This window comes from Antedon mediterranea, chromosome 2, assembly GCF_964355755.1.
Source record: "Antedon mediterranea chromosome 2, ecAntMedi1.1, whole genome shotgun sequence".
Taxonomy (NCBI): Eukaryota; Metazoa; Echinodermata; class Crinoidea; order Comatulida; family Antedonidae; genus Antedon; species Antedon mediterranea.
The window spans coordinates 26,456,583-26,471,608 of NC_092671.1; the positions used below are offsets into that span (position 1 = coordinate 26,456,583).

General features: G+C 33.8%; 1 protein-coding gene across 5 annotated transcripts in view; it reads left to right on the plus strand.

Moving 5' to 3' along the window:
- The window catches only part of LOC140040802 (uncharacterized), a 190,795-nt gene that overhangs the window by 59,320 nt on the left and 116,449 nt on the right, over positions 1 to 15,026 (plus strand). For all 5 annotated transcript variants that reach the window (XM_072087013.1, XM_072087014.1, XM_072087015.1 and 2 more), the window contains 2 exons: positions 4,004 to 4,169; positions 4,461 to 8,903. In XM_072087013.1, the coding sequence (XP_071943114.1) occupies positions 4,004 to 4,169; positions 4,461 to 8,903 (4,609 nt within the window). The remainder of the gene's footprint in view (positions 1 to 4,003; positions 4,170 to 4,460; positions 8,904 to 15,026) is intronic.

A 15,026-nucleotide genomic window follows, 5' to 3' on the forward strand; every position in this document is an offset into this window, starting at 1 on the left:
GGTCACCGCCGACAAAACATGCCATGCGCGCACATGTTTGATGTTGTTTTGTGTCCGTCGTTTAGTTTTATTGGTTTTTATTTACGACGCATAAAACCTATATTTTTGCCCAACACCACTCTGAGCTAATAACTGCCCGATCTATAGAAACAAAATCTATTAGGCCTACAAATAGACGCGAATTTAATTATCAGAAGCTGTTATGAGCTAGCACCAGGCGCGCGCACCGGAGGATGTTCCTAAACTATGCTAACTAGTACCTAGGCTTACATTAAATAATTAAGGTGTTTTTACCCTTTCACACATAAGCCGGCGTTCGCGAATTACCGCAATATTACCGTCTTACAGCTCTGTGTGAAAGGGGCTTTTGTCAAACAAATCAAGAATTATTGTTTGAGATCACAGAGTGGTATTTTTTTTTCGTTTTCGTATTTTGTCATTTTTTAAAAATAAATATCTTTATGATAAAAAAAAAATCACAGTAAACTCGAAAAAATGCGAACAATGAAACCAACATTTTTTATATCACAAAAATGATAGGTATTTATAAAAGATACAGTAGATACAGCGGCAAATATTATTATTTTTGTAATGATAATAAATACATATTTTTCATTTTCATTTGTGAATCCGAATAGAATATCACATTAATCTTCATTTTTCATGTTTCTGGGGTATACTGTACATTTTCTTACAAAAGTAAATATTTCTTTTACTACACTCTGAAGAAAACTAACAGATTGAGATCCTACTTACGGTAAATGTAATAATTATTAATATCTTATCCTTTAATTTTCTTCCTGATTTCTATATTATCTTCATAATGCATTATTGCTGTCCTTGTGAAGTGTCACCCCAAGCTCTCCCCTGACACTTTCTAAAGTCTTGGTTAGCCAATTCAACTTCCTGCCTTGTGGTTACAAAATACCACTTGTTTATTTATACATCTCTTTTTTTTTATTTCATTGATTGACTCTCAAGGTTTAGGGTTTTTTTTTTATTTCAATTGATAACTTAGTTATCTTATTTCTCTATGCCTACTGTACATTTATTTTTTGTATATAAATCCCATTTTAATCAATTGCGCAACTGGATGTTACAGTTTTTTTAGATAAGTATCCTTTACTTGATTATCTTAATTGAGTAGGCATGAATATGTACACAGATATCCTACTGTGCTCTATAGTATATCTTTCATTGTGGGATAAAATTTCCCCCAGTAGTTGTCCAAGGAATATAGGGTATATCTGTTGTTGTTGACTGAAATATACTTTTACCTAGTAACCTAGTTTGTGCTAGTAATAGACATAGTGCATAAATACTGTATCCCAAATCTTGCGTATGATTTGAACATTTTGCGAATTTACGTCTTTTCCTGTTTACTCTCAATCTTGTAGTGATACAGTAGTACAGTAACTGTAGGTTTGAGGTGGAATACCGATCTAACATAACGAAAAATATTTCATTTTGATATTTTAAAGAGAATTGTGCTTGCCTCTAGCTATTCCAAAATCATATTACTGAAGGTCAAAACATTCATAATAATAATGTTAATACTAAACTTTAATTTAATTAATGATCTGGAATATTTTTTGCCCTGCCAAAATACTGCCAACAATATTGGTTAAAAAATGTGTTCCTCTATTGAATACCCGAATCTCTCAGCCACCCCCATTCACCTCTGGTATAATGGGTTAAACTAAAATTCCTTTCAATCCAATGTCCCAAAATAATATTTTATTAATAATTAATATACCAATGTCTGAAAATGTTTCTAGAATCCTGACTTACTACCAATAGAACTTCCCATCAAAGTCTGTTCCTCTTTTTCAAACATTTAAATTACTTTGACGCCATGGATTGACAAGTTTACTTCTTGCCGTGGATATCTCCAGAGTTTTTTGATGAAATTAATTATTTCCTTCCCGTATATTGACTTTAGATGGATGTATACCGGTAATCATGCTTATAACCGAAGTCTTATTTGAGGCATAGAAAGTTGAGTAGACATTTTTAATGATTTACAACCCTGGCACAAAGATTGAACCCTGCACCTTAGAATGAGAAGGCAACTCTACTACATTTTTTTTCTATGATTCTATGACGATCAGGCCATTCGACGATCGGCCCAACTGTGTTGACGATCTGGCCCATTCTAAAAATAAAGGGAAGCTGACCGGTCCACGAAAATGAATTGGACTTATAATTGTCCACCATAAAATAACTACGAGTTTGTGATACAAATGTAATAAACTATGTAAAAGGAAATATTTTAATAGTTTTATCAACATTAAAATGATTAATCTTTTCTTTGCGTATTTTCTAACGTACGTGCACATGGTGTCAAAACACCTGTTTCTGAAGGGTATATTTTTGGTAGCAAAAAAGAACATAGAAATAAAATAAAAGCACATCAACCACGACTGTTGCATGCTACACAGGATGCACAGTCAGTCAGTCAGTCATTCACCTGCTGCGCAGCGGTGATGGTATAGTACTGTAAGTCTCTCTTTTAGGTGCGAAACTGCAACTGCGATTTTCCTCAGTCTCATCCCTGTATGATACAGACATTTATTATTCCTACAACTGGGGTTATAGGAGTCTTAAGGGCCTGTTTAAACCTACAGTGTTTCATATCTTACACGGCTTGCAACCCCATATGTCTAAACCTGGACGAGATTAGTGATTTTTCGTCAGTTACTCAAGATTAGTGAACAACGCTTTAATGATATGACGATTTGATTTCCAAATAAAATTTACTCTTGCATACTAGATGTTCGCCAAAATCTGTGAGTCTGAACACTGTTACAATGCTATGGCCTTGTTGAAAGCAAAACATATCCTATGTTTAACACTTCATGTTTATACTTTAGTTATTTGTTCTGATTTATGTTGTAGCAAGTTCAGAGTTTGTTACAGGTTACTGCCAAACAATCTATGATCATTTCCTTCTCAATTTCCAAACTTTTTTATAGCAGCTTCCTCAATCTCTCTCTCCAACTGTATGTCAATTTTCCTTTTTTTTTCATTCTCTTCATTTTTGATTGACTAGAATTGTTCTTATTTTTGTTCTAAAATAATGACAACTTTTTCATGCGACTGTATTGCTAACAAATTTTTCCTTTTCATCTTTAATTGTTGCAAAGTTGAATTTGTACTCGACAATCATGCTCAATTAATTTTTCTTCAACTTGTCAAAAGATTGTCCTCCCAGGGAGACCAGTTAATTAAGTCTACAAAACAATAAATAGGGAGTTTTTATTATGTTCAGTGAATGTGTTTAACACCATTATGCCATCGCAGATCCAGGATTTTGTAATGTGCTGAACTGAACCTAATGTCCTATCTTTTGCATTGTAATTTCCATTCCTTTTTATGACTTTACTAAAGCATACTGTAGGATATACCGTAAAGAAACTAGGAGTTGCCATGTTTGAAATTATTGTTCTGCAGTAAAGCCAGCTGTCTGGCAACATCAAACTAACAGCATGAGCCTATCATGCTTTGTTTTCAATTTCAGGTCACAATATATTTCATACAGTACAACTTTACAAATATTTTGAAATAACACATTTAATAAATGTTTCTGCTGCATAATGACAAATAAATGATAATAGATTAAACAAATACAGGTATTTTTAAAATACAGTGCCCTATTTCTGCCAAGTAATTTGTAAATACTCAAATTCTTATACATGGAAAAATATTTATATTCTTAAAAAAAAAGATTATATTGGTCAAACAACAAATTTATCTTTTATTTCATCTATCTACATTTGGAGTTATCCTTGTTTTTTATCTGAAATTATTCAGGGTCTGAGTTATTCTAAATATTGTAATTCTATTACATATTTAATAATTGTTTAATATTTTCAAAGCCAAACCAAAAAATGTATCTGTTTTTGTAATATAATCTGTCAGTTTTAATATTTTTACAATGCAATATGCAACTTGAGATAAGCATTATAGATGATATTCAATTTGATGGTTTTATCTCCTGCAGGGTTCAGTCTCCCAGCGAGATGCCCGCAGATCTCGTCAGAATGTTAACCCAGGTCACGATGTTATGAAACCACAAGAGGGCCTCATCACAAACGTCCACTCCAGCATAGATAGATACCACGGTTACGACCACCATGTGTCAACAAGTATGGAGAAACTTCATCCAGGTATTGTTACTAAGTAACTAAAACATGAAATTAGTTACTATTCCTTTGTAATGACATGTTAGATATTTAGTTGATCCACACTAAGTGGAAAGTGGATCACCTATTAATGTTTATAATGTTTATTTGAGGCTTTTCATGGTTTGTGAGTATAATCATGTGACAAATCAAATTTCTATGGGGGCCATAGTAGCCCAGAGTGTAGTTACACCTGGAAAAAGATTTTATAAAAATTTAATAAAAAATCCCTGTTTAAAGTAAATTATTTATAACAATTTTAATCTGTCTTTTTAGATGGTTTACTCAGCTATGACAAGCAAAGCAGAAAAGAGAACCCCATTAAACGGCAACGGACTGACATCAGAAGCCCAAGTAGTGATCATGATCTGTTCACCTCTTCAAACAACAGAAGGTCATTAGATACTCCTACCTATGCTCAAAATTACCAAGCAACGTCAAATAGAAGATACTCTGATTTGCCACACTACTCACAAGAACAAGTAAAACCCCTGCAGACATCAGGATCTCATCCTCAAGGGTTAGATTTTACCCAGACGCCGCCACCCAAACCACCCCGAAGACACCAGTCTTTAAACCGCATACATATTCCAGAGGACAAGGAAGAGATTTTATTGAACGAGGGAGAATTCTCCGACAATGAGAATTACAGAGAATGGCAAAATAGTCCACTTGTTGGCAAGAAGGTTGAAAGTACTCATTCTGTAAGAAATGACAGAATTGATAGAGATAGGAATTATGAGCGAGATAGGTATTTTGATGCTCCAATCAGTCGCTCGGTTTCAGAATGTAATGTTCCAAGGTCAGGGCAGAATAAGAGAGATAGGAACTCAGGAATGTACTCGCCTACCTACCAAGATGCTCCCATTAGCAGATCAAGATCTGATTGTGAATTCCTTCTGGTAGAGCCAGATAGAAGAAATAATTCTAGGAGTCAGCCAATACCCTTTTCTGAAAACGGATCGTCTTACACTCCGAACCAGAATCAGGCAGACAGTGTAATATCAAGCAGTATGAGGCCAGAAAGTATCTCTCCAGAGCACCAATCAGCAGAAGCTAGATGCGAAGAATATTCACATATACTACGTTTATCTCCAAGAGCATATGATGATTATCTTCGGTCACCTTCAATGCAATCCCCACTACAATCTCCAAATCAAAGAGAGAGTAATAGTGAAATGTACAGGGCTGGAAACCAAATGATACCATCTCCACTACAATCTCCAAATCAAAGAGAGAGTAATAGTGAAATGTACAGGGCTGGAAACCAAATGATACCATCTCCACTACAATCTCCGAATCAAAGAGGGAGTAATAATGACATGTACAGGGTTAGAAACCAAATGAGACCATCTCCACTACAATCTCCGAATCAAAGAGGGAGTAATAATGACATGTACAGGGTTGGAAACCAAATGAGACCATCTCCAAGGCAATCTCCAAATCAAAGAGGGAGTAATAATGAAATTTACAGGGTTGGAAACCAATCAAGATCATCTCCAAGGCAATCTCGAAGAGATGTTTACACAGAAAATTACAGAGAAAAACAGCTTGGAATTCATCATACATCGTCACAAAACTCACTTCATCGGTCAAAGGATCAACTTCACCATAATCCTGACTATTTTCCTACAAATTCTCAAAGTGGTTATGGTGTAAACAACCAGTCCTACATTGCTGAAGATTACATAAAATCCTACAATTCTTATAACCATCAATTTTCTTCAACGCACAAAGAATATAAACCAAAACAGTATTCCGAGGATAACAGGGTAAACAACTATCCACAAAATCATATTAAGTATCTACCTCAAAGCTATGGTGTGCCACATACTGGGCTACAGCGCCCTCGTCATCTGTCATTGGATGAGTACAGAGATGCTCATTTTACTAGTACATTTGTAGATGAAAAGTTTTCACTGGAAACACATACATTTTCAGATAAAACAAAATCACAGAAGATGTATCCTCAACACCAAAGCTTGGATCATTCATTCAAATTTCAAACCATTGATAACAATGGAAAACGACCTATGCAATCACAACCAAAACAAATTCAGGATCAACAAGACTATGCAACAAGTAAAGAGACAGTTTATGACAACTTATATCCATCATATCAGAAGCAGTTCAGATCACCAGTTTCCTCACCAGAAAGAAGTTTGAATTGGGAAGATCATCTAAGAAAGCAAGACAACAGATCCAACATCAAACCATCACTGATAGATAGTCCTTGTAGTACAGACTCTGAAATAAGGGCCTTGAATGAGCCTTTAATAAAAGACTCAAAGAGATTCAAAACAGAAAGTCAACCAGAAAGAAGAGTTCCACATAGTTATTCCATGCCAGATAGAAGTGATGGTATTCAGAGACAGAAACATGTTGATGAACATGCAGGTCAAATAAGAAGAGCTGATACTGATCCTGTTCCAACAGATGTGTGGGTACAAAGGGATGATTTTTCTCCAACAGCACAAAAGGTGTCAAGGATCAGAGAAGAAAGAGCATCTCCCCTAACAGGCAGAAGAGTTTTAATTCCAAAACAACCTACCAGAAATCTAAAGAATGATGTATATAATGAAACTAAAGATTATACTTCCATTAACAAGAGATATGCATCACAACCAAATGAACAGTTACAGTGGGTATATAGTGGCCTGCCATCTCAATCAAATCGTGTACATGGCAAAAGAAACTCTGAAGGAACCATTGAACGTCCCAAATCTGAGGTTCTCCAAAGAAATTCAGACTCCGACAGACCTTGCAGTTACTCTCCACAACTGAATAAGCAGTATACTATTCCAGGAAATTTTAAGCTTCCGGCAACAGATATCAAAGAATCGATTTCTAGCCCAGATCAATTGGAGAGTAGATCACTATCAGAATCTAAAGATGTTGGGTCTGTCAAACCTAGAGGTAGGTTGAAGAATCGTTACAGTGGCTCATTGTCTGCTCCAGGTAGACGAAGCAAAAGTTTGCCACGCATTGCGCAACAGTCTGAAGATCTTTGTTACTCTGCATCAAATTTGGCACATTATTCAAAAGTCAAAAGTGTTGATGAATTATCTGAAGCATCTCTTATTAAAGGTGAGCCAGTATCTCCTGGAGCGTTGCTGTTTGCTCAGAAACGTCTTGAAAAAGACCTTGCAGATCTGGCGGAGACACAAATAGACTCAATTGAAAAGTATGATAGTTCACCTGAGGTAGATTCTGTTTTGATTAAACAAGAAAAGAAGGAAATATTAGAGCAACATCGCTGCTATATTGAACATCGGACAAAAAAGCAAGAAGAGATTTTATCAGAAATGACATCACTTAATCCTGATTTTGTTCATCCCTCACCATTCTCACTTCACAAATCACGCAAGTTTGAGCAAGAAGTTGAGAGAGCAATTGATGAATTAGAAGACTTCCATAATATTGTTGACAAACAAGCCGATTGTGCTCTTCATCCTAAACAGTACAAGCCATTTGATCACAGAGCACATGAAATGCCTGTGCCCTGTGATCAAGAAGAGGAGTTTCATGCCAAAGGATCTAAGAATAACATAACCCTTGCTCAACGTAAACGAAGAGGCAGAAAAGATCAATTTGGTACTTTGACATCTAGTAAAAGTTTAGATTCTATTCCAAATTCTTTGAATTTGTCGCAAGAGTTTCTACCATTTCGTCAAGCTCAGCATTCAAACTCTGCTCAGTCATCTTTGAGCAAGTCAACAGAAAGTTTGCATTCACCTAGGAAGTCCAGACGATCATCATCAAAAATAGATTCTCGTTCAAGTTCTGATGAAGACTTACAGCGTTACACACGAAAGTCACTCTCTTCTGGATCATTATATAAACAACCTCATTTTGACAATATGGGATTTAGCTCAGACAGTTGTCCGTCGAGTCCAGAGAGATCTATGCATCACCGGAAAGTCAAAACAAAGTCATCAGAAGATAATTCATTGAATTTTGGTTCAATAGAAAATTTACAGCATGTGATAGACAATCTTAGATCTACTGACATCTGTAGAGAACCTGTTGAAGAACCAGAACTGGTTAAAATTGTGATTGAAGCAGAGGAAACATCACCAAATATCTTTGACAAATTAAGAACTGTTCCAGTTTCAGCAAACAATTTGAGCGTTGCAATGCCAGGTGAAAGATTCAGTGTGGCATCTGTCTCATCCATTGATAGCCAAGCACTATCAAGACCATTTGAAGAAATGGACGAAGAATATAATCATTTGGTGGTTGATCACAGGGTAGATGTGTTATCTGATGATGATCCTGGCGACATTACACCAGAGGATCTGTTTAATTTTGGTGGTACCATTAGTGCCACCTGTTTTCCACGCCATCTTATCAAACCAGATGCAAAGAAACCTCCTGTTTATCCACGAAGAAGTTCTGAAAGCCAAAGCCCTTCTCCACCAAAGGAGCAGTCAAAATCTCCTACTACCAAAGTAATAAAGAATCTACCAAGCCCCAATAGCATTGCACCTATGGCATTTGAAGAAAGTCTGTCTGACACAGATGGAAATAACACATCAGCTTGTGAAGTTTCTGATGATTGCGCTCCAGATATTGCTGATTCACAAGTTTATAACCGACCATATGATCGTGTTGGTGTTGTGGCACCAAGACTAAAGAAGACATCAGAAGATTATAGTTTTGTCCAAGAGGGTCAGGAAAGAGGGTATCATGCTTACAAAGTGGATGATTCTAGAAGAGGTAAGCTGCCTCTTTATTATATGCTGCATGCATGTTGATGGTTGGTCTTCTTACTAGATGTTGTTGTTTACAATGCATGGGTATTTGCATGTGTTATTGAATATAAGAACAGGGTTCCTTCCAACTAAAGACCACTTGCTTTGATTGAATGATTCTTATAAACATTTTTCCAATACAGTAGAACCTTCATTTTACGTACGGTACGGGACCGAAAGGCGTACGTAAAACATGGGATTCGTAAAATCAAGGTTGACCTGAAATTGACCCCAAATACGTAGAGATAGTAGCTACTGTATAAAGGCTACCGTGTTTGCCTACTTTACTGTACAGCATGCAGGTGGTCACTAGCAGGCCTAGCAAGATGTGAGGCCTAACTAAAAAAGTACAACAGTATATACTGGCTGTGCGATGTTTAAATAAAGTGTAAATTAAAATATCAATGTTCTTGTATTTCTATCAATAAAAACAGTCGCTGCTGTAGGGGAATGGACGTGTGTAGCTTGTCTCACACAGCAGAATTCCTCACACAGCCATTTTTATTATGCTTTGTTGTTGTTAAATTGCGCCCTCAATGTAAGAAAATGATGACGTCATCGGTTATTTTAAGCGTACGTAAAATCCAGGGAACGTAAAATCATGGTACGTAAAACAAAGCTTCTACTGTATTTGGTTTTGTGTTTGAATTTACTGTAAAAGATTTCATTTTTCAATTGTTTATTAGCATGTCTTTAATTGGAATGAACCTGTATCAACTTTTTCAGGTTATCTGTTTAAAGTTAAAGTTTTATGATTCTATTTCAGTAATTACTGTAGTCTACACATTATTTTGTTGTTGCAATCACTAATATTGGAATAAACTATTATTCCATATGCACTGTAATTGTACATTGTCTTCTTTTTCCTTTGGCAAGTCCAGGGCATGTCAAAATTTCCAGCTAGTGAATAAATCAGAATACAATAGGCATGACGTAATGCAGAATTCATTCACTTCTGTTTTGTAAAATTGTTACTGGACATATTTAGACAGGCTCTGAGTTAGTCAGAAATCCTATTCAGACCACAACATCATTTTGATCAGTGGTTTGAAAAAGTTAAAAATTGTGACTCTGCTGTGGTGTATGTATGGTAATTTATTGTAGATCCATATCATACACAATATGGCAATCTGATTGGTTGCTACAATTGCATTGCTTGCCTAACACAAACTTTTTACTTGCCTTTATACATTGTGTTATTAAGTGTTAGAATTTAGTTAAGAAATATAGGTGGCAGCAAACACAATTATTTCAATATCATAAGATATTGTTTACATTGGTGTTTTTCGGTGAATAATTATCATCATTCAATTTCCTGCTGAATCTACCTCATTTTTAACACTACCTCTTTGAATTGAAGTGTATTTATATGTACAGGAATGTACCTGAATCTTTGCCTTTTTTCAGCTATAGAAACTTTGTTTTGATATTTGTTTGGAATGTTTTACCTTGTTCGGGAATTTAAAATGCTTAGTATTTTGCCCAATTAGCTCAAATTATGTTCCATCAATTTTGATTTATTTAGTTAATAAATTTGGATTAAAGATTTACCCTTTAGCATATGCCCACAAGAAAAAGAGTCGCTGTTCAATTGGGAGCCTATCAATGCCATAAGCCGTATTGACACTTTCACAATTCTTGGTCCTATACTGTTCCACTATGTGGGTATAATGCACAGTGCAGCACAAGCGTGAAATGTGTGCACAATTTTGTGACTAATGCGTAACTGTGCACCATGAATGTGCTAATGCATTCTTTGCGGTAAATAGCATGCAGTTCATGACAAAGGCGTTCATAGGTTGCTTATATATAAACTCATATACAAGTTTTCTGAATGATATCCGGTTAAGTTGTCCATGTAGACCATGTGATCTAGCATACAAAAATGTATTGTAGCGTTCATGCCAGTCATAAAATATGGTAATGTGTGACGGTATGGTAATGTTGGCTTGCATTCAATGAGCAGTGCAGACAAGATACTGTATGCATGCAAGTGTCAATGAGACTTTTTAAAAAAGTGCATCCACAAGTCCACTGTGAATAAAACATCTCTTCAGACTAATAGATTAAACAAGTTACGTTTGAAGGAAAGAAAACCTTTTAATTATTCAAATTTAATAGGATGTATTCGTAATCTTTGAATTTCAATATACTATACGACCCATTTAAACCATCATAAAATTAAAACAGCTGAGCAGGAGATATACTTAGCTTTATTTTGTCATTCTAGCATACAATGCTCTCAATCCAATATGTTCCTTATTCACACAGACATCCATTCAGCTAAATATGGGACACTAACTCTTAGGTCACTGTACTTTTATAGAGCATATTTTGTAGCCTGAAGGCAATCTTATCAAATATTTGATAACCTACTTCACTACAGTAAATGTATTATTCATATTATATATTAATAACTATATGGCCTAGTTTTTATTATACAGTACTTAATTTATTAGTGCTATTTTTAAATTGTTTATTTTATATAACAATGAAAACCAATATACTTTAGCTAACACAATCTGCATCAACAATATTTTATTAGTAATACAGTAATTTATTTTTATTTAAAGAAATATCTTAAATTAAAAGTAATGATATTTTTTATGAATAATATGATCATTGTTGTAGTTAAAAAGTTCTGAAATATTTTCTGTGGGATGTGCTAAAAAAATGATTTAATGACAAGTCATAGTAATTGCTGCAAGCTGCTAATCTATGCTATTAGTATTATTGGTTAAAAATAATAATTAAAATGTGACAACATACGGGTTATTATATCATATTTGACCTTTTTACCTTACATTACCTCATGCAGACCATTTTGTATTTTTACTTTTCTTTCAAAATAATTCAAAGAAGTTTTTGTAAGCCTGTGAAATGTTGATGATGATTTTAGGGGTTTATTTTGGTGCTAGTTTTAACGGCCCCTGTTACAATGTAGTCCTGTGTTACAAGCCACCTAGGATAGATTGCAACATATTCAACATCATTAGTAACCAATATATTGAGTGCACATATTTGAATACTATAGAATAGGCAAGTTAATCATCTCTCAGAGACATTTCTCTTATCTTATCTCTCAGAGACATTTCTCTTATCTTATCTCTCATTAATTAACATAACCTTATTGTGACAACCACTAAAATACATTGGTTCATTTATCATTTCTACAATTCTGTCTGATTGGTTAAATTTGCATACTGTACAAGTATTTTAGACCAATTGTAATTTATATAAATGCCAGGTCATAAAGATTCTACTTTTACCTAATAAGCTTAAAGTATTCTTGATTTCTTAAATATTCTACAGTTATTATAATTTTCTCTGAATATTCATTACCACTGGCAACATACAGTATATCCATGACATCATGACCATGTTGTGAGAGCCATATACAGGCAGCTGACTTCCCTGCATGTTAATTAACCTGACCTGTGTCAACTAAAAGAATTCTGGGTCAGATGACTAAAAATAGACACCAGACTATCTTGACTAGGAGAGGCAATTAGCATAAATATGTCCATTACTACCAGAGGGAACCATATTTGGCAAAGTAAAGCTAGAGCCCCCTTAGCAAATGGGCCACTGCCAATCAAGAGCCGGCAATAGAACACTGGACAGGCGATATCGCCTCATCATTATCTCTAATGATCATATTAGCGACAGTGATTTTAATTTGTTTTGACGTTTCAAAGTGAAATGATTTAATATCATATTTTATTCAATGGTTCACGTGGGACAATCTTACAGTTATTATATTCAATTTACAACTACATACATATATTCCATTCAATTCTAGACGGTTGTACAAGAATTACTATTGTCATTTCAAGTTGACTGCTTCGTTATTTTTCCTGTATAAAAAGCCCTCTATTTTCTTTTTTTTCTTTTCTGTTAAAAAAATGTAGTTTTTTGTTGATCTAATTTTAAGAGATTTCAAAAAATAATTAAATATTAATTTATCAAAAACGTCATTTTAAATTATTAATTTTTGTGAATTAGTTTAAATTAATAACATAATTACCCTGTTCCTGTCTACATTTGGTAATCGATTGCCTAACAACACAATTTTTGTGTGAATTACTAAATTCAATATTTGCATACCAGATGTCAAATTTATTCCAATGTTGTGTGTGGACCATGGAGATATATCAAAAAAGGATTTCATGTTACAAGTAATAATATTGTTTGTGTATACCAAATTAATTATTGTGATCTCCAAATAAAAAAACATTAAAAGTAGGGCAGCTTGATGATAGATAGTATTTACATATGTTATCAACATTATACCAGATTTCAAATTCATTCCAATGTTTCAATGTACTGACTCAGATATGATTCTGTGTTACAAATAGATTAGACTGTCTCTATAATAACTAACCTATCTGCTGTGAGTAGACTGCATGTTAACCGATCATTGCCATCTCTGTGCTTTCTGCAATACAACATCAGCTTGGCTAAATTCTGAACATTCCAAGCCGTAGCCAACACTATATCCATGCTTTAAAAACTTTGTGAATTTATTAATCAGGCCTGCCGAGAGAAGTTATAGTTATTTCCACTACATGTGATTATTATACGTACGAAGGGCTTTCGCAGTTGGATCTGCAATATTTTGGGGAGTTAATCTGTACTAGGATTTTTATCATTGATATTTTGGATATTATGTTTTACTGTGTTACTGTTTATCAGTGGAGTTATTATTGCAAGGGAATGCTTACCATAGACAAGAAGGGCCTTTAGGTTTGTGCTACTACTGTAAGTAATGTTTTCTATATTTCATCGTCTGCTTGCCTTTTTTTGTTTACCTTATCAGGACATTTCTAGATTCTGTAGAAAACCTCATTGAGACACCCCTATTCACTATACACTTTCCTGTGAATTGAACAAGTGATATAAATAGAACAATGTTTTATGAGCATACTGACAAACCCCTATTCAGAGGACTTCCCTATTCAAATTGGGCCAACTGAAGGTGTGTCCCCTTAATGGGGGTTCTACTGCAAATGCATAATTAAAAAAATTACCCTTTGGATTAATTAAAAACAACTTATTTTTTATTCATAGTTTCCTTACAATCAAATTCATTTATTGAAGCTATATTGTTTTCTGTAATTATGTAATTTAAAAATAAACATTATGATGTAGCTGTACCATAGCTTTAATTGTATTTACCTAAAACATTTTATTTATCCTCAATTTATATCAATCTAATAATATTGACATACTTAACTTTGTTTTATACATGTAATTGTTATACCATTATATAATATTAATGATTAAATATACCTGTACTTATTATTTTTAAAAGTTATAACTTTCTTAATGGTTTATAGTGGTATTGCTACAATTGAACTACAGTAAATCAAAACAGTATTGCACATTTGAAGCAGATTTAAATATTGTTTTTATTTAAGACCATTTACTTAATAAGTAAATAAATAATCAGATTTATTAATCAGTAACTTTGCATTTAGTTTTAGTTTTTAAATTGTGCGTAATGTACATACTCGGCTACAGTTTATAGCTATACTATATTTTTACCAAGCTCTTCTTATGATACAGTAGGTGTAGGCTTGTATTACATTGTATTGAATTATTATCAATTTTGCTAGTGTTTTATTTACTGCATTTAACTTCCAATTAGATTTTGTATAATAGTAGTCCTAGATTTGTATTCTTTTATAATATTGTTATATATTTATATTTAATCAAACTTTGTTTTACTATTTTTAAAGAAAATCAAATTTGTGTGAATAAATGTGTGCAGGGTTTAATGTCTTCCCCCATTAGTGATTACTTGTAACAGCAATGTGCTCAGTTTTGTATTGTTTTTATAATATTGACATATCATTGTATTTTAAACCTTTTTCATACTTGTTTTTATTTACTGTACATATATTCCCCACCTACTGTACTTACAATTTAAGGATATTTTTCATTAAACGCAGAACTAAACGATTTATGAAATATAAAAAAACTAAACCAAACAAATACAAAACAAAAAGTAAATACCAATCTGCTTTTAAAAGCCATGATCATAGAGGTCGTTAGAATTAAAGGTGTTTATAAAATAAGAATTGAT